This window comes from Vanellus vanellus (genome assembly GCF_965231255.1).
Source record: "Vanellus vanellus genome assembly, chromosome: 24".
NCBI classification, from domain to species: Eukaryota; Metazoa; Chordata; class Aves; order Charadriiformes; family Charadriidae; genus Vanellus; species Vanellus vanellus.
Window position 1 is genome coordinate 3,597,545 of NC_138929.1, and position 23,414 is coordinate 3,620,958.

The 23,414-nt window shown below is 43.1% G+C and overlaps 1 protein-coding gene across 1 annotated transcript in view; it reads right to left on the reverse strand.

Moving 5' to 3' along the window:
• CDC27 (cell division cycle 27) overlaps positions 1 to 18,434 on the reverse strand; it is a gene marked incomplete at its 5' end in the record, with an annotated part of 33,466 nt that extends 15,032 nt beyond the window's left edge. The window contains 9 exons of the mRNA XM_082495032.1: positions 188 to 303; positions 3,767 to 3,881; positions 4,588 to 4,802; positions 4,911 to 5,065; positions 5,622 to 5,719; positions 6,729 to 6,854; positions 8,842 to 8,989; positions 12,212 to 12,287; positions 18,408 to 18,434. Coding sequence (XP_082351158.1) covers positions 188 to 303; positions 3,767 to 3,881; positions 4,588 to 4,802; positions 4,911 to 5,065; positions 5,622 to 5,719; positions 6,729 to 6,854; positions 8,842 to 8,989; positions 12,212 to 12,287; positions 18,408 to 18,434 — 1,076 coding nt within the window. The remainder of the gene's footprint in view (positions 1 to 187; positions 304 to 3,766; positions 3,882 to 4,587; positions 4,803 to 4,910; positions 5,066 to 5,621; positions 5,720 to 6,728; positions 6,855 to 8,841; positions 8,990 to 12,211; positions 12,288 to 18,407) is intronic.
• Positions 18,435 to 23,414: the final 4,980 nt, after the last annotated feature.

Sequence of the window (23,414 nt, forward strand, 5' to 3'; positions counted from 1 at the left end):
CCATGTACGAGCCTCCTACTTATACAGTGGAGGTATTTTACCCAAGAAAAAAAATAAATACACTTCTTCCTCATCCAAAGAGGAATTCTGCAGGAACGTCCACGCAAGTTGGGGAAAGTACAGCGTCAAATTCCTTAAAGAAAGGAGATACAAAAGGTAATACCAAGATAACATTTTTCCCCCCTACCTTGTCTGGGGGCCAGAGCTCTGTGTTTGTGCAACAAGAATTGGAGTGACTTCCCGGCTATTTCCACTCTGTGAGAAGACAGACTTTGTTCCAGCTTGGCTCATCCTGCTGACAGTCTGCATAACACAAAGTTTCTACAGGTTTGTTATTATGCCACCAAGAAGTCTCAATCTCTGCTATATGAAAGCAAATCCCTTCCGCCTATCAGCCCTGCACAGAAGAGGATAGATTTTTTTTCAATAAAGGGTGAGGGTTCCCCCCATCCCAAGGAGTAATCAAAGGTATTTCTCTTTCTACCTGTTAAAACACCGGTAACACTGAGTTTACCAACTTTATGCGCATTATTTGGAAGATATAAAATCTCCATCTAGTGGCAAGAAACTCTGTTAAGATGTTTGTGCAAGAATAGAAGGGAATTAAAAGATGTCACATCTAAAGTTCTTTCTCCACAGGAAGTTGTACAGAAAAAGCAACCACAGAAAGAAAAAGATTTTTGAATTATGTTACAATCACATCCAGAAGCCATTCACTATTAACACCTCAATGAGGTGCACACTGTGCAACATCTGAGTCTGCTGCTCTCCTGTTTAGCACACCGTTCGTAGCATAAATCAGTATTTTACAAATTAAATCATTACTGCACAAGCCTTTGGAGCAGATACAGAAATAAACTGCTTTATCAAAAAGGGACCTGCATTATGCAGCATAGGAAGTTAACAGACAGAGACCTACACTCAAGTTCACGCAGAGCAGCAAGTTACTGTATATCAGCTGACTAATGCTTTTGTGTGCACATGCACATTTTTGGTGGCTTTTATTTGCCACAGGTTACAAGCACAGAATATGACTTAACACCAGAACACTGTCTTGTATCTTCACACATCTTCAGAGAACTAAAATGTGTACTTTAATGCCTACCCTGGCACAGCTAAGGTGTGGGAACTTAGAGCTGTGATAACTTGACTGTGAACCTAAGAAACAAGTTTGGATAGAAATTAATTGTCTGATGTGTAGACTTCCTATAGAGGATCCAGAACAGGTCCTCCCCTCCCTGCCTGCCAAAGAAAGCTTAAACCCTATCTTTCTGCCCACCCCAGGGACACTAACATTCAACTCTGTGATGGCTGTTTGGAAGAGGTTTTCTTTTAAGACACCAGAAATCAGCAAGTGGGATCAATGACAGCACAAGCAACACCAGTTTAGGCATTATCTGACTTCCAACATTTTGTCCTTTGCTTCTCGGTTTCTTTGTTATCAGAGGACAGTTTAGGCGGCCAGCAAGCATGCTTGCCCACTCAGATAGGAAGCCTTTGGATCCATCCTAATGTTTCATTCATTTACGTAAGTGTTTCCTAGGAAACTGCCTCCGTTAAGTCATGCACATTCTAGCCGCAGCTACACTAAACCTTTTCTAAGTCAGTAATTTGAAGAGCAGAAGTGAAACTGGCCAAGTAGTGATTTGTATTGAACAAAGCATGCATCAGAACTCTAGGCTGTTTATTAAAATGCATTAACTATTTGTGTTTAGGTAGTAGCACAGATGCGTCTGAGCAGAAAGCACATGCACGGATTCGCAAGATTCAGATCTCGGTGCTGTTGTGCCATACCTAGCAAAGCAACAAAGCAGCAGCAACTATGACTCGATTCCTCAAAGCTTTTCACCTATCACGTAGAACACGTGAGATTAAATGCAGATGAGTACTACACTGAAGAGCTGCACTTTGCTAACTATTTCAATTTTTCAGACTCATGACAATTTACCTTCCTACATATGTACAATTCACCACAGGCCAGTGTTTTCAGCTGTACCATCAAAAAGTGGTTGGTCCTGAGCAACTATGGGGTGGGAACTGGATGAACCATACAAAACATACTTCTAGCAGAGTGTTTTAGCACAGTCCAGCCCCAACAGAACAAAAGGAGGGGGGAGCAGAACTAAGAACTGATAGGAAGTGTTGCAGTAACGAGACACCCAGAGACAGGATACCATAATGGCTTGTGCAGTAAGATTCCAGAGTCCCCAGTCACCAGGTTTCAGAAGAACATCCAAAGGAAAAAAAAAGAGTTGTGTGCTTACTGGCTTTTATTCTTTTAAATACTGGGCCAATGAGAAGACAAACACAGTTTTTAACAGCTCCCAAATTTCACTTTCTGAATGGCGCAGCAAGCTGAGCACCAACTGATTTGTCCAGAGCCTCAAATGTGGAAATTCAAGTTCTACTTTTGGAAGAATTCAACACTACTACTTGCACTGAGCTTTAAAGAGTTGGCTATCTATAAAACGCTAGCATCCCTCGTGCGCTGCTAGATTTACTAAAAATACAGGAAAAAATCCTCAGGTTTTTTGTTTTTAGAAAGGAACAAATAGTTCTTCAACTGTCATCAACATTCCACCTCCCATTTATCACTATGGCAACTATGCCAGTTTCTTACTGAGTAAAAAAGACAATTTTTAGTTTCCTCTACACGAGACTTGGCTGAGTGAAACAGTACCCTTCTATCAGTCAGCCCTCCACAGACTACCAGCAGTATTTTGATTACTCTGGTCTGTAAACTAGACTTCAAGAATATCTTGCAAGAAAGCAGTAGCTTCAGTTCACTTAAGGCTTCCAGGATTATTTGAAGTCATCCATGAAAAAACATTAATTAAAACAAAACACAGTAAAAACCCCAAGTTTGGACTGTCTTCAGACTCCACCTTGCACACTGAAAAGTTATGAATCCTTCGTTGTTTAGAATTATCAGTGTCTGTACATTCCTCTCTGATGGCAGGTGGGCAGAAGATACAGCACCTTCCCCAGGTTGCCTCTAGCAACACCAGCTAGGCAGTCTGCACGTGCCCCACTTCGGGTGGGGAGAAAAGGGCTTGTTTTAATTAGAAATAAGACTATAGCTTATCATTATAAAAGTTAAGAAAACAAATCTGTTTCACTAGCCAAAGGAAGTGACACAATAAACCAAATATATTTACAACACAGACATCTTAAGTAAAGATATGACATATTCTTTTTCTTGCTGCTGCTTTTGCTTAACTGAAAAGAAGATTTTCAAAATAAAACACTATTGGTTTTAGAAACAGTTGTTTCAACGTAACAGACTATTCTACAATAAATTCTATTTTCACTAATACTTCAGAGAAGTCCAAAAAAATTTTGTCAGGGAAATACCCAACCAGTTGTAGTCAAATTAAACTGCTCCCCTTACCACCCAACCTCACTAGCCTATAAATATGTGAGCTGGCAAACAGTATTATTTCGCAGCATTAGATAATTGTTAGTAAGAGCAGGTTTGGTTTTTTCCTTAAAAAACAGACACTTTTTAGACAAATTACATATAAATTTCATTCTCACTTAATTAACCCAAACTATTTCCAGAACTAAAGGTGGCTGCAATCAGTTTCACACTCAGACAAGTTGTTTTTCCAAAGAAATTTTGTGAACAGCGGGTAAGTTGGGTTGTCCTCACTGTCAGCATAATTCAGCTCACATGCAGTGTTTATCTGCATTATGGATTCCTCTTTAAAGTACACTGCAATGTCAAATCCATAGAACAGCAATCACATTCTAGAACGCAAGATACCTTCTTTGAAGGTGCTCCTGTGGGTGGCACATCAATTACAGAAGAAGAGTTTGTGTAGTTTTGTAAATATGATCCATCTCCAGGGCTTGGGGTTTCTAGTGGCAAAATTCCAAAGCTGAGAACAAAACAAAGAAGAAGGGTCAATGTCTGAATGTTAGACAGAGAGCTCAATTCTGCTGTTAAAACAGAGACACAGATGATCAACTTTATTTCAGAACTACTTCATTGATTTATGTTAACCCTCTAATATCTTACTACCCTCATCTATAAAAAACACTTGAATAGAAAGCATTCTTATTCCCGAAATTGAAAAAATACAGAACTTTGCCTGCCTGCATAATGATTAATAGACACAGACCATCCCAGTATTAATGGCTTGTAATATAACATTGTTTCAATCAGATGGCATATAGGACAGAGCATATATATATCTATATATACACACACGCTCTTCAGAAAAGCACTATTCTTCAAGGAAAGTTTTTAAGAGTAGCTTTTCATAATAGAGTTTATTTCAGAGCAGAAACATTCCTTTACAGATTTTTCCAGTGTGAAAGCTGCAATAAGCAATATACTGAATCAACAGTTCTTCTCTTCTAATCAAATACCAACTGCTTGTTTAAAAAACAGAAGAGATGAACACTAGGACCAAGAGAAGTTACTGAAGTTGTTTAGCTTCCGCTTCTGCAGCATTATTTATAATAGGTTATCAACATGTGTGTTCGAGCATGTTGTGCAGCACCAGACATCTTTCCTGTTTCAGATCACAAACATTACTACAGCACAGCTGTAGACAGAAATTGTCTATCTCAGGAACTTACCTTGGAGTTAGTGGGCTCAAAGCTGCAGGTCCCCCCAGTAAACTTCGCCCAGTTTTTGGTTTGTTTTGAGCCTGTTTAGACAGTATGGCAGTTCCTGACCCAAGAGGGACAGCATCAGGTGAAATTACAGCCGAGTCAATGTAAGACATAGAAGAATCCGTGTTCAAGGAGGAATATTTTGAATTGGAGGATTCTAGGTTGATTCTGTTCAGCTCCTGAAAAGTGGAAGGCAGCTGTTAGATAGTCACACAGTGTAGTTTCTAGTCAGCATTTTTCAGTTAAGCTGGATCCGCTTTAAATACAGTGATTTTAGCAAAACTCACAATTGTGTCTTGCGGCGTTTCCATAAGGACAGTCTCAGGCTGCCTATGGGATATGTTGTGATTAGACACCAGTGTTGTGCAAGTGTTAGGCAGACAGCTGCTGAAGTTCTGTAAAGATGTTAACTTAAATGTTTGGTCAGGGTCTGGTTTTTCACCTGTAAGATTGGAAAGAGATTTCAATAGTTACTTCTGAGTCTACACGCTGAATATTCAGCTGAAACAAGGCAGACAGGGGATAAAGTATTTTAGAGGGGGCACGTTCTTATTTCATTGTTTTAAAACCCATTACACTAAATCAGAAGTGTTTTTCCACTACAAAAGCCTGGACAATCAGGGTTTGTGGTTTTTTTTTTGTTTGTTTGTTTTTTTTAAAAAAAAAAAAGCAAGTCTATGTTTTACAAGCAATTCTCAGAAGCATAGTTTCTAAGGGTCTACTAACTGTAGGTTGGAAAGCACGTGGTATTGTTAGATCCAAAAATGCATAAGTAATGAAAACAGAAAACAAGACAAGAGCTCTAAACACTGGCAAAGTATTTTAAAAGCATTATTGCTCTAAAAACCACTCCGAAATAATTTTGCTGGCATTTTCCTTACTAGTTCTGAACAAGGAGTAAAATAAGCCTTGCCACATGACGATGGCAAATGAGAAAGCTTGACATAACCAGAAACGTAGAAGACATCTTCACCAGTAAAAGAGTTCTGCAGACTTACCTATCTCACATAGCGATTCAAATGGGGACCAGAGGAAAGGATTTAAACTAAGGCTCTTTTGGTAACATTCTGATCCTTTGGCAAGCCGGTCTGTCTTGCTGCAAAAAGAATGTAACAGTTTACAGAGAAACTTAAGAAGGGCACTTTTGTTCGAGATGATAGCTTTCCAGAAGAGGAGTCGAAAAAGAAAAACATGTTGAGAGTCACAGCAACAGTCCTCATTTTACAGTACAGTCCTCATTTTTCAAGCCACAGAATAATATTGAGTTCTTTTGAAGTTATTTGACATATTTAGACACAGAGGAAAGTTACTTAGACACAGTCCTCGAGAAGAGTTACATAAGCACTAGTATAGCTTGAGAATTTTTGTTTTAGAAAGACACTGTTCTGCACAACAGCTTTTTTTTTTTTTTTTTTGCAAACAGCAACCTAATTGCTAACCTTCCAGCCATTTTAAATATCTACAGATAATACTTTTGCGTATAAATTAGGGGCTAAATTGAACACCTGGCTACAAAGATAAGCTGCTTCTGAAAAATTTTTTTGAGAACAGGTATACCAGGGAAGAATCCAAGAACCCCACTATTCCTATTCAATCTGTTCACATTTACTGAAAACCTTTCTTGTATCAAAGCAAAAGCAAAACACTTAAATTTGTAAAGTTATTCTGACTAGCAGTCCTCAAAACTTTCATTTGAAGGTTACAGATATACATCTCTAAAACAGATACAGAAAAATCAAAAAGGCAACACTAAGAAACAGGCCTTGAGCGTGTCTTTTAAGGAAGAATACAGAACAAACCCAAAGCTATTAAAAAAAAACAACCAACAACCCAAAACCTCTTGGATTGCATGCTTAACAACCTGGAAAAGAGAAACTTGTTTTCAGTCAGAAGCAGTTTGTGAAAGATAAACCGTCCTTGCATTCCCCAAGTTAGATGGCTTCCAAAACTATCTACCTGCATCTCTCATACTCCGAAGTTGTGCAGGCCATATAACCCTGAGACAGGTGTGCCCTGTGGTGACTAAAAATATATTTGACCAAAATTGGGCTTGGTCAAATGGAAACCCCCAACCTTTATTAGACAAAATAAAAAAGCAACATTACCAGTAGACATGTCCCAGTAAGGAGAGCGTAAAGCATGCAGAGTCACCAAACTCCATAACAATGTCATCATGGCTTTTCTGTTTATTCAAGACTCCACCAGATAAGATCTGCTCTCCTTCTGCAAGCCTTTTTAAAAAACAAGAGGTTTAAAGGGGTTACAAGGCTCACAGTATTGGTAGTCCAGTGTTTCCACCCTGCTGCAAACAAAAACAGAAATTCACTGTCAGTGTTCACAAATTTCAAACCACAAACTAGTTCCTGCAAATGAATTTTAAATAAATGGATTCCTCTAGCGACATGGACGTATGCGGTACTCTGAAGCTGAAAATCACTACTGGGAGGGAAGAAAAACAAAACAAACCCAAAACCTCACACCGCTCCAAAACCAGAGACACCGAATACAATATGACTCTTCCAGAAGTGACTAATCTTAGAATACTAAACAGAGGATAAGAAAAGTCTTCTAGACACTTCATTTTTGGAAGTATATTACCTAGTAACAACCTAAGACAATGCTTAGTTTGGCTTTGTTTCCCAACTAAGAAATATAATCTGTAAGGCTCCACACACTCAGTTAAGATTCAAAACTGGGATATGACACAGACTTTGGATTTTAATGCCTTGCTTTCTTGCAAGAGAGGCTGAAAAGGAGAACAAAGACTGTTTGCATCTACTACACCTGCAGCAAGCAGTAATGCTCAGATGGAACGGGCCACTCACTATTAGGCTTGAAAGTTACTTTCTACAATTTCTGAGGATGGGAAGTGTGCTTCTGGCTTTTGAGACTGTCATCTGCATTAAAAAAAATAATCTCTTCTTGCATCCACTTGAAATTATAGTTGTAGGTAGATGCTTCCATCAGCATAGACCATTCCCACAAGAAAACAAGGTACATCTGTGTAAGTGAGCTCATAACGGTAACAGCAATGACAGTTAAATTTAACTAATTCTACAGAATATTTTTAAGAAATCCCACCTATCTAACAGAAATCAGTTCAGAAGCTGATGTACTACATGCACACACCAGACTTTGTAAAAGCAAGTGAGGGAACGATCAGCTTCAAGTTTATTCCACTGGGACCTTTCCAAGTAGAGCATTAACATGATTTCCCTTTCAACAGAAGATGCAAAGAAACCTGTATCCTAACAGCTCCAAAAGTGTTAAAAGAATGTCAAAAGAAACACAACAAGTCAAGACATCCTCACTAAAGATGTCAGAGGACTCGCCTACTCCAGAGAGTATCAAAGACTAAGGAGCTTCCCCCGCTGCCTTCTGGAGATACCTGCATTTTGGTTACACGTTGTAAGTAGGACCATAAATCCTGCAAAATAATTGCATCATACTATGTGATATTGCCAACATCACATTACCTGTTCTAAAGAACTAAACTTTTTTTTTTTTGGGTCATTGAAAGAGGGCCACTCAAAAAAACCAAACCAAAACCAAACCACAAGCTGTTTTGTAGGGCGACATTTAAGCTTCTGTAAAGAACTCCCACGGTATTTAAAGTTTTTTGAACTAAGGTTTTTGCCTTCCTTGGCGCCTCACCTCTTCCACTCTGCACCTCAGTCAGACATCATTTCCTACGTTTAAGCTGCAACAACCTGAAAGGTCTACACAGAAGTGAAGTACAAACTCACCAACAAACTCTCAGGGCATTAGGGGCTGTAGCTCGAGCGATTTCATTGTATCCTCTTGCTGTCAGACTCCAGAAAACCAGCAAGATAACCTGAATACTACTATGTCCCTGTCAAGGTTAATTTTGACGTCAAATACAGCATTCTTGGATGTGGACTTAAGGTGGCTTTGTTGTGGGCTTTTAAAAAGAGATTTCTCTGCTGTCTTTTCCCCCCACCCACGCACCAGCAGTAATCGGGCAAGAGGAGCAAGCTCACTGTCTGAGTTATTCAATACCTTTAGGGGTTTCTACAATATGGGCTAATATTCGTTAGGTCCATATCTGTAAGCAAAATGAATTGAACTTATAATCTTTAGAGCTGAAGGACCAATGAATTACTAGTTTTTCCCCAATATGACAGCTTTTAAAGAGAAATCCAAACAAACAAAAAGATGGATTTGTAACCCTGGACAGAATATAAAGGATTTACTTACTTGCTGAGGTCAACACAACATTTTGCAAGCAGGTATTTACATTGTGGGGTAGTACAGCTGTGTCCCTTTAGGAGCCTGTATGCTTTATATGCCTTTCCTGAGCGGTAGTAACACGTTGCCAGTAAAAACAGTGCTTCTTCTGAATGTACTAAAAAATAAAAAAATTTGAAAAAAATCAAGTTGGTTGTTCACTATTTTGGTACAAGGAATTTGGGGGCAGGAAGTAAAAGCCATCTAGGAACAAAACACAAGAAAACAAGTATTGATATTAGAGAAATTAATAACTGAATGAAGTGCATTTCTTTATTCATGAGCATATAACAAACTTCCATATGCCATTTTCTTGTATAATCAGACAACTCTTAACATCTACTGTTGCAAGCAAACTTTGATCCCTCTGGCTACCCAATCTAAATAAGTGATTATAGCCAGCTTGTTGTTAAAATAACAGCAAGTCAAGCAAAACAGTCATTCCTAGGAGACTGGCCGCACCAAGACTTGGCGCAGAGTACTACCACACGGGCTAGTAACACTTTGCACTAGCTTAAGCAGTGCACAAGCCCTGCCACAAGCGCTACAAGAGCTTTCAGAAGTAAGATCAATTGCAGCCTAATTAACGGTTTTAATCCTAATTTCAAGTGGTCTTTTCCTGTTTGCAATTTCCCTTCTGTTATTTTTCTAAAGCACTTGATGCTGTATCTTCATATGACTTAAAGGAGCAGATTTTCCAATCTGAATGGCTACTACCAGTCACCTCTACCCCACACAAAGTCTTGTCCTTTTTGCTGCCTACACTCATTATTTCATTGGAAACGTCAAAATTACTATTCAGATATTTATTTTATGTTAGGAAGTAGTGATAGGGACAATCCTCTTCCCAAGCCAAGTCCTCACAGGTTTCTAAATTCCGAACGAAGTAGTCCAGCTTCAGGAAAAATCATCTTTATCTAAACAGCAAACAGGAGTAATCACACAAACATTTATCTATGGCAGAAACTGGAAGCATTTAGATTTGATGTCTGCTTCAACACTTCTTCCATTGCAGAGATGAATTATGTACCGCACCGAGAACATTCTATTCGCAGAGCTTGACTTGGCATCCAGATTTAAGACTGAGGTCAGACTTGCTGATTTTACTTGTGATTACAGCATAAAGGAGAGAGCTAACCCCTGGAGTAACTTAAAACCTTACTGTAGAATTATCAGCTGAAACTTTAAACGCCAGAGAAGGCACTTTTGTGATGCAACAGTGAACATTATCACGCCGTGGTGTTAATTTGAGCATTAAACTATGATTGTGTGACATAATCTGTATGACTTAATTTTTAACTCTGTTTTCTGGGTTTTTTTTAAGCAAATAGAGGGAGATAGCCAGATACACTCATAGATTATATACAGCCATGGTGTCTTACCCAATTCTTTGTCCTTCCCAAAATTTCACACTCAAATCACCCTTACGCAAAGAAAGGCTGTCTATAAAGGCAAGCAGCTTAACTCTCCAAACAATTAAGAAACACATTACTTTATACTTTTCAGAACACCGTACCATGCAAATGGAATGCAGCATTAAAAGAAACAATTCCTACATAGAACTCCAAAAATTCAATATGAGCATTATACAAAAACCTCTTTGGGCAACCTGCTCAAATCCTTTCTTACACTGAAAACAGACTATTTAAAGTTTGTGTCATCACCCAGACAGTGACAATGGAAACTGAAGACCCAAAGAGAGGACATTTTATTAGCCTAAAAACACCAGAAGATCTTTTGAAAATTAAAGTTAAATCAATTTTTTTATCCACTAACTTAACACACTTTGAGAGTTCCGGGAAACCACCAAGCCACAGATGTCCCCACAAGGACAGTAATTGCAGGTGGACTTAAAAGAAGTTCTCTCAGGGTAAAATCACCACTGCCAATACGGAGTCACTGTATTCAAGTTCAACAGCTTCTGCGCTGCAGTATAACTTATTTCAACCAGAAGCCAGATGTTTTGTTAGCAGTTAATTGCTTGAACCAAGTGACAGCATGCATGCTGTTCTCTCTCAGCGCTGCTGGTCACTGAAAAAAGCTGTTTGAAGTACTCTTGCAGAGATTATTCTGCAAAGATAGTGTCAGTATTAAGTCATACATTTTTCTCTTGGCTGCTGCAAAAAGTGGATTCTCTTCGTTTCTCTACCCTTGGCAACTACCTTCAATCTAGTGCTTCTCTGCATCTCACAGTGTGCTGTGTTCAGGGGAGGTAAGTCATCCCGAAAACACCATTTCCTTTATGCACACCTAGATTATAAGATTCCATAACATTCTACACACAGCACTTCTCATTTGAGCACCAGATGGAAGATCCCAGATTTCATGAGTAACCTTGACATAAGGAAAAAAGGTCTTTATTTCTCAAAAATTAGGTTTCCATTGTTAAGAAGTGCATTGTGGGCATGTCAGGCAAAATTGAAAACAAAATATTTCATTACAAAACACAGAGTGTGAAACAGGTTATACAGTTTAACTCACATTATAAACTCAAGTGGTTTAGCATGAGAAATTATATTATGCTTATATTTTAGCTTAAGGGTTGAGTTGTTTCTTTCTGTGTTGGTGATTAGGGGACAACACCTTTCAAAATAGAGAAAAGCTTAATACCAGGATAGAGCAGAAAGAAGTAGAGAAGAACAAAAAGCTTATCTCAGGTCATGGAGAAAAAGTTAAGGAAAGAGAAGGACTAGAACACAAGAAGAAAGCAGTCTTTGAAGGACCCAGGAAAGATACAGATTTGTGTTTCTACTGCCTGCTCAGTATCCAAAACATCCTAGATCTGACAGCATTACAATGAAGTAAAAATTAACCAGGATTCAACAGGAGATACCTATTCCATATGTTCTGATTCTCGTTGTCTCAATTTCACTACACTTTTCTCTCATCATCACAAGATTATCTCTTTAAGTTAACACACCAATCAACATATCTGAACACCATTATTGGCAAAGACAGCTTTCAATATCAAGACAATTTGTAGAATTTGTGTACTGCAACTATCATCAAGTGCCCTTGGAAGGCATGCAATGCTTAAGGTTATTAAAAAAAAAATCTCCCATTTTATACCATACAACAGATGACTATAAACACTGTACTTAAACACACAACTGGTGAGTTTGATTTTTAAGGAGATTTTACTGTAAAACAACATTGGTGCCGTTGCATGCTTTGATTTTCCAACCTAATTGCGAGGCATCCTTCTGCTTTCCCCCAGGAAAAAGTTAAACTTTGCTATCACAACAACAGGAATAAAGCAAAGCAAGACCAGAGGCTCACAAAAATGTTAAATCAAAATTAAAAAAAAAAAGCATCAACTTTATATTTGCAAAGTACATACCTTCTGCATATAATCTTTCTGCAAGGAACACTGCATCACGGTAAGCATAGTGGTTAAGTGCTTGCCATATAGCAGCCTGGAAGACAAGAAAATAATCTAAATTTAGAGAGTAACTTTAAAAATGCAAAACTCATCAGCTCTTACTGTCAAAAGGCAAAGTTCAATTTTGTTTTACTGGAGTCATAAAAGAGGAGAAGGATAAGCATGTAGGGCAAGTTTTAGTTGTTTCAACTACTAGTAAGGAGAAAAAAAAAAAAACCAACAACTTTGGTTCATGACTTCAGTGCTATCTAAGCGCGTTGTTCCCTAGTTACCATACACAGCCATCTAAACCTCAGCCAACATGCACCGAAACAGCAGTGAGTGCTTCCACTCATTACTGAGTTTTAGCCTGGTGCATAACTGAGCATGAATTATTACAAACTACAACCAGACACTAACTCATGAAGGAAAGGAAAGAACAAAAACCACCCCCCAGCTGGTTACCAGAGCATTCCATTTTGCTCTTAGCTGTGCTCAAGGAGGAGCAGGGGAGGTAGGAAAAAGATAGGATGTCCAGTCCATTTTAACGGCATTATGCATAAATCCATTTAAACTATCTCCACTTGAGGCACGTCAAACCAAAACCCAACAGGACTAGAAATCACATCAGTGCCCAAGGTTGTCAATACAAGACTGCTGTTGATGATAGGTATACAGTATTCTCCTTGAAGGGATATCAGTGTTCCCTTAAGAACCAAGATGAATGTGATCCACGGCTTTTTGTTGCAGTGCTTCATTTGGGTCTTTGCTCATCAGCCACCTCTTTACTGCCACTAATTAGTCCTGTGAGGTATGACACAAGAATGAATGTAATGCAAATGAGATGGACAAATTGATATACACAGACATATATGAAGGCAATATACTTCTGCATTTTGCTCATATATCCACACTTGGTGAAAACCAGCTACCTGCTTAAGGCTACTATCACCTTTTTTCATTAACATCAAGCTCAAGAGTTTGGGACTGTCAGTATTTGTGCAGACTGGAAAGATGGCACTACTCCAGTGAAACACAAATCAAACATACATACAGGTGTACAAACTGTGTACACCATTAAAGTAGCTGTCAAAATTACTTGTACTGCTGTCACCAGTGGCTGAACTATGAGCACCAGCAAAAGAACAAGGCTGGGGTACACAGGCTTCACAACCAACACTACTCAGCCAGTTTTCTTCAGATCAGATTAAAACCCTTCTGTTATCTGCAAGAGAGGGGTGGGATGGGAAAAATAATTCCTTTTAAGATCTATTCAGCCTTTCCTCCCCACCTATTCCAAGTGGCGCTGCACACACTTATCAGGGTTTGCGTTCCAAGGTTAGCAGGGTTGGTATCAGGATGGCAGTTCCTTCCCATCTGGCAGTCTTGCTCACACTCCAATGCGGTTCCCCATAAGCAGCAAACAGACATTTTGCAGTAGTTTTGTTATTACCAATCCAAACAAGATCTGAACTCAATGTGCTGTGGCCTAGTATTTCTCCAATATTCGTCAGCAACCAAAGACAAACAGATTTAGCTTCTGATACCTATCAGACACTCCAAAACTAAAAGAAATTTTCCAGAGCTCAAGAAATAGCACTCTGTAATGCTATTCCCAGTAGGAAAGGCAAGCGCCAATTTCATCTAAAAAAAAAATTCAAACATCACATACAGTTACATGTACCATATGCTACTTCTTCCAACACAAACTTGACAAACTCAGGGTGTGAAAAATGTGCGAGATCTCTTCACAGGAAGCCTACACAGTCATCATGAACAGTACACACCAGAGTTCCCAATTACTATATAGAATATTATACACAAAATCTCTACAGACACATTATTTTCTTCTATCAGTAGCTCCCAACAATATACTTAAAAAGTCAACAGGTACTTATAAGCTCATGTGAAAGTACTTAAAAATGAATTCTCTTAGTTCGATTATTATAATACAAACACCTTATTATTTCTCTCTGGCTATACTCCACACTCCAGATTAGGCAGACTCTGTGGCTGAAGTTAAGTGATTACTCCCTTTTATCTTGAAAAGCTCCAAGGCTGCACATTGTTCTGCGCACCGCAGACAGCGCGGTACAAAAAGTAAAGACAGAAGGCTGGTGTTAAAATCTTTCAGACTACACCCAAGTTAGAGCAGCCGAAGGTCTCCTTTTTCTCTTGCTTTCAGAAGCAGCTATTCTTCTACCAAGTCACGAGTGACAGTTAGATGAATCTACCCAAGTTGTGCCATCTTCAGGTTAAAGATACTGTCTCTACAGGGACGTAACTCAGCATGCTTACAAAACAAAGGTATGGGGGTGGTAGTGGTGAAATCGGTGTCATTTGACTTCTCAACCAGGAGCAAGTTGCCAGAAGCAATCTCACCAAAGGCTAAGAGGGGACACAAGTGATTTTTGGCTCTATCGCAGCCACATTATAAAAGTTACGCTACACACTGGCTCAAATAACAATCACTGCTGAGAAGAGACCCACTGAAAGCCAGAAGTCAGCTGGTAGCATCCCCGTTATGATAATTGCCCTTTTGCAACCCAAAAGGTGTAAGTTGGACTCCTGCCTTCAACAGCCGAATGCTGAAGGCTGGACGCTTGCATGCACTCTCCGAAAAGAGCAGGGAGAGGAAAGGATGGTGGCTGGGAATCAGCTGTACCTACGCAGTAACAATTTTCTACGAGAACAGATGTCTAAACTACAACTGTGTCTCAAACTAAAGAGATTTCTTGCGCACCTTCTAGGAAAAAAAGTTTTGGACAGGAATATTAATCTCTTCATAGAGTAGTAATTTAGTTTGTTCCAGCAGAAGTTCAACACAGCTACACAGCATTAGCGGCACATGACAAATGCTAAACCACACCAGGAAAGCGGTCTGAAGAAAAAAACAACTTTGGGGGCATTTATCCAATAAAAATTATTTAATGCCCAAAGACTTAAGAGCAGGAAAAAAGGTACAACCCAAATACAATCCAAACGCAGTCTTAGTTTCCTCCCTATGGTAGATATCAGATTTTACACAGAACCTCACAACAGAAACCCAAAGAAGCACCCTCCTCAAGAGTATGCAAAGCAGCTGAGATACTTTGGGTGCAATGTCTATTCTCAGGGCTACAAACACGAACAGAGCAGAAGCTTGACATGATTCAAAGTTTTATTTAAGCATGGTTGCGGACCAGATAAACTTCCAGGTCCTTGTCACTCATTTTAAACATGCATTAATTTGCAAATGCAAAGTGAGCAGGGAATTCCAAAACTAATATAACTAGCCACAGCTCTGCAGTAAAGCATCCTCAGAGAGGAGAGCGAGGAAAAGAAAAAAAAAAAAAAAAAGCAGATTCAGACAGGTACATCTTCTCTCCACAAAATGCTGAGCATTGTCCAAGTGTCACTTCCCTAAGCCAAAGAACTCTTAAAGATAGGTGTTCTCTTCTGACAGTTATATAGCCTTGGAAATGATTTTCAAAGCTTTATAGCCTATTGACATGCTAAGCAGATTCTATCATGATTTAAGACTTCTTCAGGGTGAGCAGAGGGGAGGAGAGTTTTCTGTGATGAGTTTTTATTAGTTATGCAAACTCTGCCCATTAAATAAGCAGACATCAGCACTGCATGTTTTCAGCTGACAGGAGCCTTGGAGTTCGAGCACCATTCAAGTGGGCCACAGCAGATGATCACCTTGAACAGCTAAATTCCAAGGAAAATGTTCATTTTGTTTCCAAGATGTTTTTCAGAAATATTTGGAAGGCATCCAGTCTGTTTCTCAGCACATGGGATACATGGCTTTGTTTGAGGTGAAGAGTTTTAAATTGACCACATCGGGAAGTACAGTAGAGGTCTGCTGTCTACATAAGATGAACAAAAGTCCTAGAGTTTAAGGGATTAAAAAAGTTAATAAAAATCTAACAGTGAACAGGATGCCTTTGGGGACATTAAAACCTGACATTTATAAGGCCACATACACACGCAGATTCCGTTATTTTTTGCATATCACAACTGTGAAGATGACAGTTTTTTCCTGGAATACAAGCCCTGTAGACATCTGGAAGGCTAGGAGAACAGACAAATAGGAAAAATCTCTGCAATACAAAAATTAGAAGTAGTGTCAACTTTTCCAATCATATCATTAAAAAACACAACAGAAAAACAGAGCTAAGTACCCAGACTCCAGCTGAAATGGGAATTCACAAATGCAACTGCCTTCACCCTTTGTGTACTGCAAAATGGAGACCACTCACTGGACACATTACACTAGTGCGAAAACAAGCATGAGCTGGTTTGCAGAGGTCCTGTAGTACCACAGTCCAATCCCTACACCACTGCTCACAGCCATGGCAAAGAGGACTACAGCTACAAGAGCAGGTCCAGGCAGAACTCAAAACTTTGACCTTGTTTTGGATGGTGCACTGCTGGCTTCCTTGCCATTAAAAGCAACAATACGACCAAGGCCACAACAAATAATAAATCCTAAACTTATCAGTGTTGCTGTAAGCAAGGAATAGCAGCAAAGCTACCAGCAGTAGAACCACTGACAAAGGCATTATTTGGCATCTGAAAGCAGGCAGAATCTAAATAGATATGTTCAATGTAGCAAAGCCTCATTGAAACATCTAAAGTGGTAAAAGCTTAAGAATAGAGAATGACATTAGAGAGGTCTTTACCTGTCTGAAAAATGAAAACAAGTTTGCACATTTCTATCAGGGAACTCTCAAAATAGCAAATGTTTTCCACTTGGTTAGTCTAATTAGCACAGTACCGGAAACATTAAGTATTGTTTCCTGTCATTCACTCTGCAATGCATTCTTGCTTCCTTTTCTATTGTAATCCCATGTTTTCCTAGAATACCCAACTGGTGCAAAACACCACTCCAGCTCCAGGGGTAACAGTATTGGCATTAAATATGACCATTGCAGAAGAGGCACTAGGTGGCCCACAGCATTTCCAGCTCCACATTGACCCTTGCTCTGAGTGGATGAATAGAACAGTGGCACCAAGGACACAAACCCCTGGTCTACAAGAGTGCCATCACTGTCACTAGCTTGCACAGACAGGGTCAGGTCAGCAGGGTGGTCTTCCACAGGAGGTCTTTCTTCCCCTTCCACCTTTTCATTAAAAGGAGAGAGGAGAGCCAAAAGCAAGAGTTTTCACTACGTTCATTACAGAACTATCTTGTACTACCAAGACACTTAGAGAGGTTCCTACGTAACTAGAACCCCCCCACTCTGTTAAAAAGCTAAAAATCAAACAAAGAATGGGAACATGAATAAGAAGACTGATTAACTGATTATAGAATAGTTAAGAGTATTGGGCACACTGGAAATGTGGAAAAAAGTAAGTCTTAATTCTATAAATCAAGCCTTTTCGATAGGAAGACTGGGAACAAGAGCAGGAAGCCCAGGGTAACTGCAGTTGAGACTAAAATACAGTAGAAAACCAAAATGTGCATTCTTTTCTCTCCTAGGTCTTCCATCAATCTGAAGGTACTAAATCCTTGGGAAGAAGGAACGTCCTTCATTTGCACGACATGTACAGAGCCGAGCACACTGTGAGCATTTAAAAAATGAAATAGCAGCAGATGCAGAAAGGTAAGCGAGATGGAGAGAGGGAGAGCGAGAAACAGAGAAAGGTATCAACAGGTCTCCCAGGGGATCTACGGGGGAAGCCGAAAGGGCCTTTTCTGGAAGCCCACTCGCTGCGGTGCCGCCCGAGACCGACCCCTCCAGCGGGGAGGCCGACTGCCCCCGGGCGGGGGCCCGAAAGGGGCCGAAAGGGCGAGGGCAGCCCGTCCCAGAGGCGCAGGGGATGGGGAAGGGACACACGAAGGAGGGAGGAAGCCCAGCAGCCCCACGGGCTCCCAGCCGGCAGGGCGGAGGAGCCCGGGCTGCCGCCAGCGAACGGCCGGACCGCCCAGCGGGCCGGGCCCGCTCCCACCGGCGGAGGGGTCACCCGGGGCCCGCAGCTCCCCCCCCCCCCCCCCACCCCACCCCCGCCGCCGGGAGCGGCCCGAGCGTAGCGGGGCCCCCCGCCACAGGAGAGGGCCCGGCGGCGAGGAGGCCTCCCCAGGGGAGCGGGCGGCGCGGCGGGTCCAGCTCCCCCCGTCAGGCCGGGCCGGGCCTTGGGGCCTGAGCGCGGCGGCGAGCCCGAGCCCGTGCCGCCCAGGGGTCGGTACCTGGACGGGTTCCTGCAGCACCGTCATCCTGCTCTTCCCGGCCTCCGCCTCCTCCTCCTCCTCGCCGAGCCCGGAGCAGGGCGGCCCCGGCCCCGCCTCAGTGCGTGTCCCGGCGGCGGCGCGGCGCGGCCCGGCCCCTGCTCATTTAAACTCCCAGCGACCGTTACCGGGGCAGGCGGCGGGGAGGGAAGGAACGAGGCCGGCCAAACGCCGAGTGTGCCCGAAGCTGGCGGCGGAAATACCCGAACGAGCTGCCGGAAATAGCCGAAGGCCCAGGCGGAAAGAGCCGAGCGCTGACGGAAAACAGCTGGGAAAGCCTCCCCCCCCCGCTCCGCCGGGCGGAAGCGCCGAGCGCTTGACGGAGCCGCCCGAGCGCGGGCGGAGATAGCCGAGCGGCGGCGGGCGGGGAGGGAGCGGGCCCTGAGGTGTTTCCGCCCGCTCGGCCCTGCCGCCGCCTCGGCTTCCCCTCGGTGCCCGTGAGCACCAGCGCGGCAGCGGACACGGACTGGCTGAGGGGGAGAAATACGGGGCCGCGCGGTTCTATCCCTCACAGCGGGGCGGGCGGCGGCTGCCTCAGGCCCTCAGCGCTGGCTGAGGTGCAACCCCCTGCGGGGCCTCGTCCCTCAGAGCGCCTTTGCACCCGTGCAAGGTGAAAACTTGCACTTTGTACCCCCCCCCAGAAAGGGGGTTCTGGGGTGTCATGGCTGTGGTGGTCTGTCAGGAGCCCCCGGCACCCCTGGCAGTGCTGGCCTGGGGCTCCCTGCCACCATCACCGGCGGCTGGCTGGGCGCCCTGTCGGCCCAGGCCCTGGTGCTGGGCTTTGGCTGGTGGTTCCCTCAGCTCTGCTCCCAGTGGGGGCGATCAGCGCGGCCCAGGTCCAGCCCCCATCAAGGACAGGGGGTCCTGAGGTGGCGTGCTGCCAGCTCTCCCTGAGATATGCAGGAGTAAAGCAGGCAGATTGGGATACTGGGCCACGGGGGGTTATTTGACAAGTACAGTTTGAATCTGTTTGCAGGTGGCAGTTCGCCTGAGTCGTCACTGACACCGGCAGTGAGAGGTTAATGGTTGCACTTGATGATCTTAAAGGTCCCTTCCAACTTGGATGATTCTATGGTTCTATCTCCTGGCACAGAGAGAGCTCTCTTCCTTTCCCAAAAGGATGGAATAAAGATCCATGACTAAAATTCAATTTATTAAAAATACTGACCCATTAATAGCCATCTGCAAGTAGCAGATGCCGTCCTTCTCCAAACCCCTCCATGGGCTTCCTGGAATACAACCACCACCCCCAGCACACGCGCGCACACCTACGCACACAGACTTGCTGCTCTCTCTTGCTCCTTCCAGTACCTTTCGCACTTGCACTCAACTGCCTGAAGGACGGATCCTGGCACTGCCTAGTGTCCTGTGTGCGTGGTGCTTGTGTTGAAAAGTTGTGTGCAGAGCAGGAGGGCTTGGCCTGCCTGCTTCCCCACTCTCTCTCCGTCTTTCTCTGCATTTCTGTAAAGCGTTTTTACAAGTTTGCTATCGCTCCAGTAAATCTGCAGGTGTTTGCTTTCAGGGTGTGAGCAGGTTGGCATGGAAAGGCAAAGCTTTCTGCAATCCCTGACCTGAGACAAATAACAAAATGGGTCATGCAGCAGTGCTTTCCCCCTGGGACGAATACCTGGCTTGCTATCCCATCAACCCAAGTCATTTTGCCGAACATGAAGGGTGCAAACACCACGATACAGTGAAATGTCTGCCTTCCCTAAAGGCCCTTGGCCTCACATGCTGATGGTGATGATGTTGACGTGTGTGTACGTGGGTCGGGGGGTCTGAGGGAGCCTTTCAAGGAGCACGGTCTGTGGTCATCAGCCCATCCCCATCTCTCTGCCCTCCCGTGCGTGGCTGATAACTCCTCAGGATGAAAGCTGGCTCCATCTGTCTCTTCCATTTGACATGGCACAGCACTAACTCTTCTGACGTCCAGACCATCTTTGGTATGATTCTCTCTGTCTTATCACAGCCCAAGGAGACACAGCTATAGGCTCTCCTTAGAGCGGGGGGGTTATTTTTACCTCTCCTCAGAGTCCCCTGGACGTAGTAAAGTGTCCGATCTATAAAAGGACAGTGTTGACTATTGTCTTGGGGCATCTTGATTTATGGAGATTCCTCCAGTCCTGAAGTGCAGATCTGCGTGTTGGGCCACTCGCTGGCGTCCACAGATGCTTTTTATTAATGTCCATGGCACTAAAACTGCTTGCTCCTCGGGATCCTCAGCTTTTCTGGAGGAGGAGGCAGGGCATGGAGGCAGATATAGGTATATAGCTATAGAGATAGAGAGGTATATACTGCGCCTGCTCAAGTGCATCATTCCAACCTGCTTTGGTACAACTCAGCTCTGCTTTATCCTAAGAGGTAGAACAGATCCCCAAAGTAAAACGTGGCTGGCTGTTACCCCGAGGGTGCTCCAAAGGCTGGATTTCACAGCCCTCACATTTTTCTCTACTTGTCTCTGTCATTTTCCACTGCTCTCTTTCTGTCTGTCTCTTTGCAGGAGTCTCTTTGGTTTTAATTTACAGTGTCATTCCTGTCTGCACAGAAGCTGGAGGCTCGGATACAAGGCTTGTACTCTGCATATAGGAGCGAGAGTGCAGCCTCTTGGCTTGCCAGGGCAGGAATATCACAGCTAGCAGGGCCCCCAGTATCTGCGATGGATCTCCTCTGCAAGTTCAGGCAGGTCCCCCGCCTCTCCTCTGCTCGGTTGCGCTCTGCAACAGCACGTTCCTCTGCAGGAGTCAATGCCACCGTGGTGGCAAGGGCAAACGTGACCCCGGAGCAAGTGTGCAGCAAGCAGCGTCCTTTCTCACCCTGCCACCGCGATCCTTTTCACAGGTTAAAGCACAGATAATACATTAAAGACACGAGATGCCCAGACCCTCCCTAATGGAGGCTGTAGAAATACCACAGACAGAAGCTAAACTCTAATCTTGCATCTATAAACAGCTTATGTTGCTTTTTATGAGCGTTTGAATCAAGCAGTGGGAATTGAAAGCAGCTGTTGCTCAGTCACTGCACAGAAATGAGCAAGCGGCGGCTGAATTCAACCACATCGGAGCAAAACGTCTTCAATTTCTAGTCAAAGTCACGGAGCGAGGACGTTGGAATAAGGAACAAATCAAAGCAAAGCGTTTTCTGCTCCCAGGTGTTCTGCTGATGGGAGTGCTGAGTTATCTGTCATGAATTATTCACCACTTCTAATGATGCTATGATGATTTTTTTTGCAGGTAGGAAGAGCCACCAGCTTGCATCGCACAGCCCCCAGACAGCTTCTGGCTGAGGACACACCGTCTGCCTGGAGAGGAACCACCCAGGGAGCCCTGTCCTGGCTGGGCTTCATCTCAGGCAGGACACTGCCCGCACCCCCTGGGACCTCCTGTCCTGTGCCATGAGGGTGGAGGTGCAACCTGGCCCAGAAATACCCGTTGCTTCCCTGTTTTCCTTCCCCCTGGCTGATTCATCAGGATACAACTTCCTGGAAACCAACCTTCAAAACTAGACTTTTGGACCTGTCAATGATACAGAAAAAAATAATGTTTTTAATGTTTTCTCTGATTTTTTTTTTTTTTAAGAGCCTCTGGCCTTTTCTGGCTGGGACAGGCAGCACGTTGATGAAGGAGAGGTGCCTGCTGGTCTCTCCCGTGACGGGGACAGTGGCAGGGCCAAGCAGGTCGCTCTTTGCTCCATGGTGCAGTTCAGCCTGGACCTGGAGGGAATGCTCATGGGGCAGCATGTTGTAGGGTGGATGGGCTACAGGTTTGAAAAAGAGCTGGTTTGAGGGCAGAGAGGAGGTGAAGAACCTCCCAAGAACAGGGGCTCTGTTTGATGCAATCTGTCCCTCATGCTCACTTTGCTCCAGGCCTCCATCAGCAAGACATGGCCAAACTGCAGCCCAGCTCCTGGCCCCAAACTGAGGGTGGGGTGGTGAGAAAAGACCCTCACCCCCAAGTCTGAACTTGTCCCTCACATCTAGTGGTCATAAAACCTGCCTTTTTCCCCTCCCTGTGAGAAGACCCTGCTATCTCTGATAGCTGGTGGAGACCAAGGGGTCTCCTCCATCTACTGCTTCAATGAGTAGTGCAAAGCCAAAGCAGAGATACCAGTTAAGAGAGGAAGGAATGAAATTTAATGAGCCAAATGCCACAGGAAGAACCTGAAAAGAATAACTTAAGGTTTAAAACCAAGCTGCAGATCTCTCATTGTATACCGAGGCTTAGGCGCACACACGTGGAGGCCAACTCCTCAAGGCGGCTCAGGCAAAACGTCTCTGCAGGTGTGTGACATCCAGGGAGGAAGGGACATGGATGGAGGAATCTCGCAGTTTGTGGTGCTCAGGTGTGTTCAAACGTTTCGAGGGGCCTGGGAGACAAGTATGAGAGGGCTTAACGCAATGAATCTTTGAGACAAGAATGCTCCTTCTTAGATGAACCCAAAATGTCAATAGCCATAATGCCACACCATTAAAAAGCCAGTCTTTCATGCAAATTGGTTTGTGTAGAATTAAATCTCCCTGGCAGCATTTGCCACCTAACCACCTATACTGCTGAGCTGATGAACAGGAACCGGGGAGAAATGGATTAATAGATAAAAGGATGCTAAACACTCAAAGTTCAGACTTTGGCCTGTCTCCATTTTAACCTTCTGATGTTTAAAGAGATTTATAGAGAGGAGGGGAAGAGATTTAAAAATGTTTAATTTGTGTATTTAGCAGTAGCGGAAGGTAATTTTTTTCTTTTTCTTTTTTTTTTTTTTTTCCCTGCTGCCTTTCACACAGCTGAGGAGAGGAAATATGTTTAAGAAAAGTAAGTGAGATAATGAAACCATAAGAAACTGGCAGGGGAGACTGAGGCCAGCTCTTAGTAATTTGGATTTTCTTTTAAAATCAATAGATTTCTGGGGGATAGTTCACCCTAAAAGAAACCTGTTTCTCTGTTTTCCTCAGACAGACTTGGAGAAACACAAAAA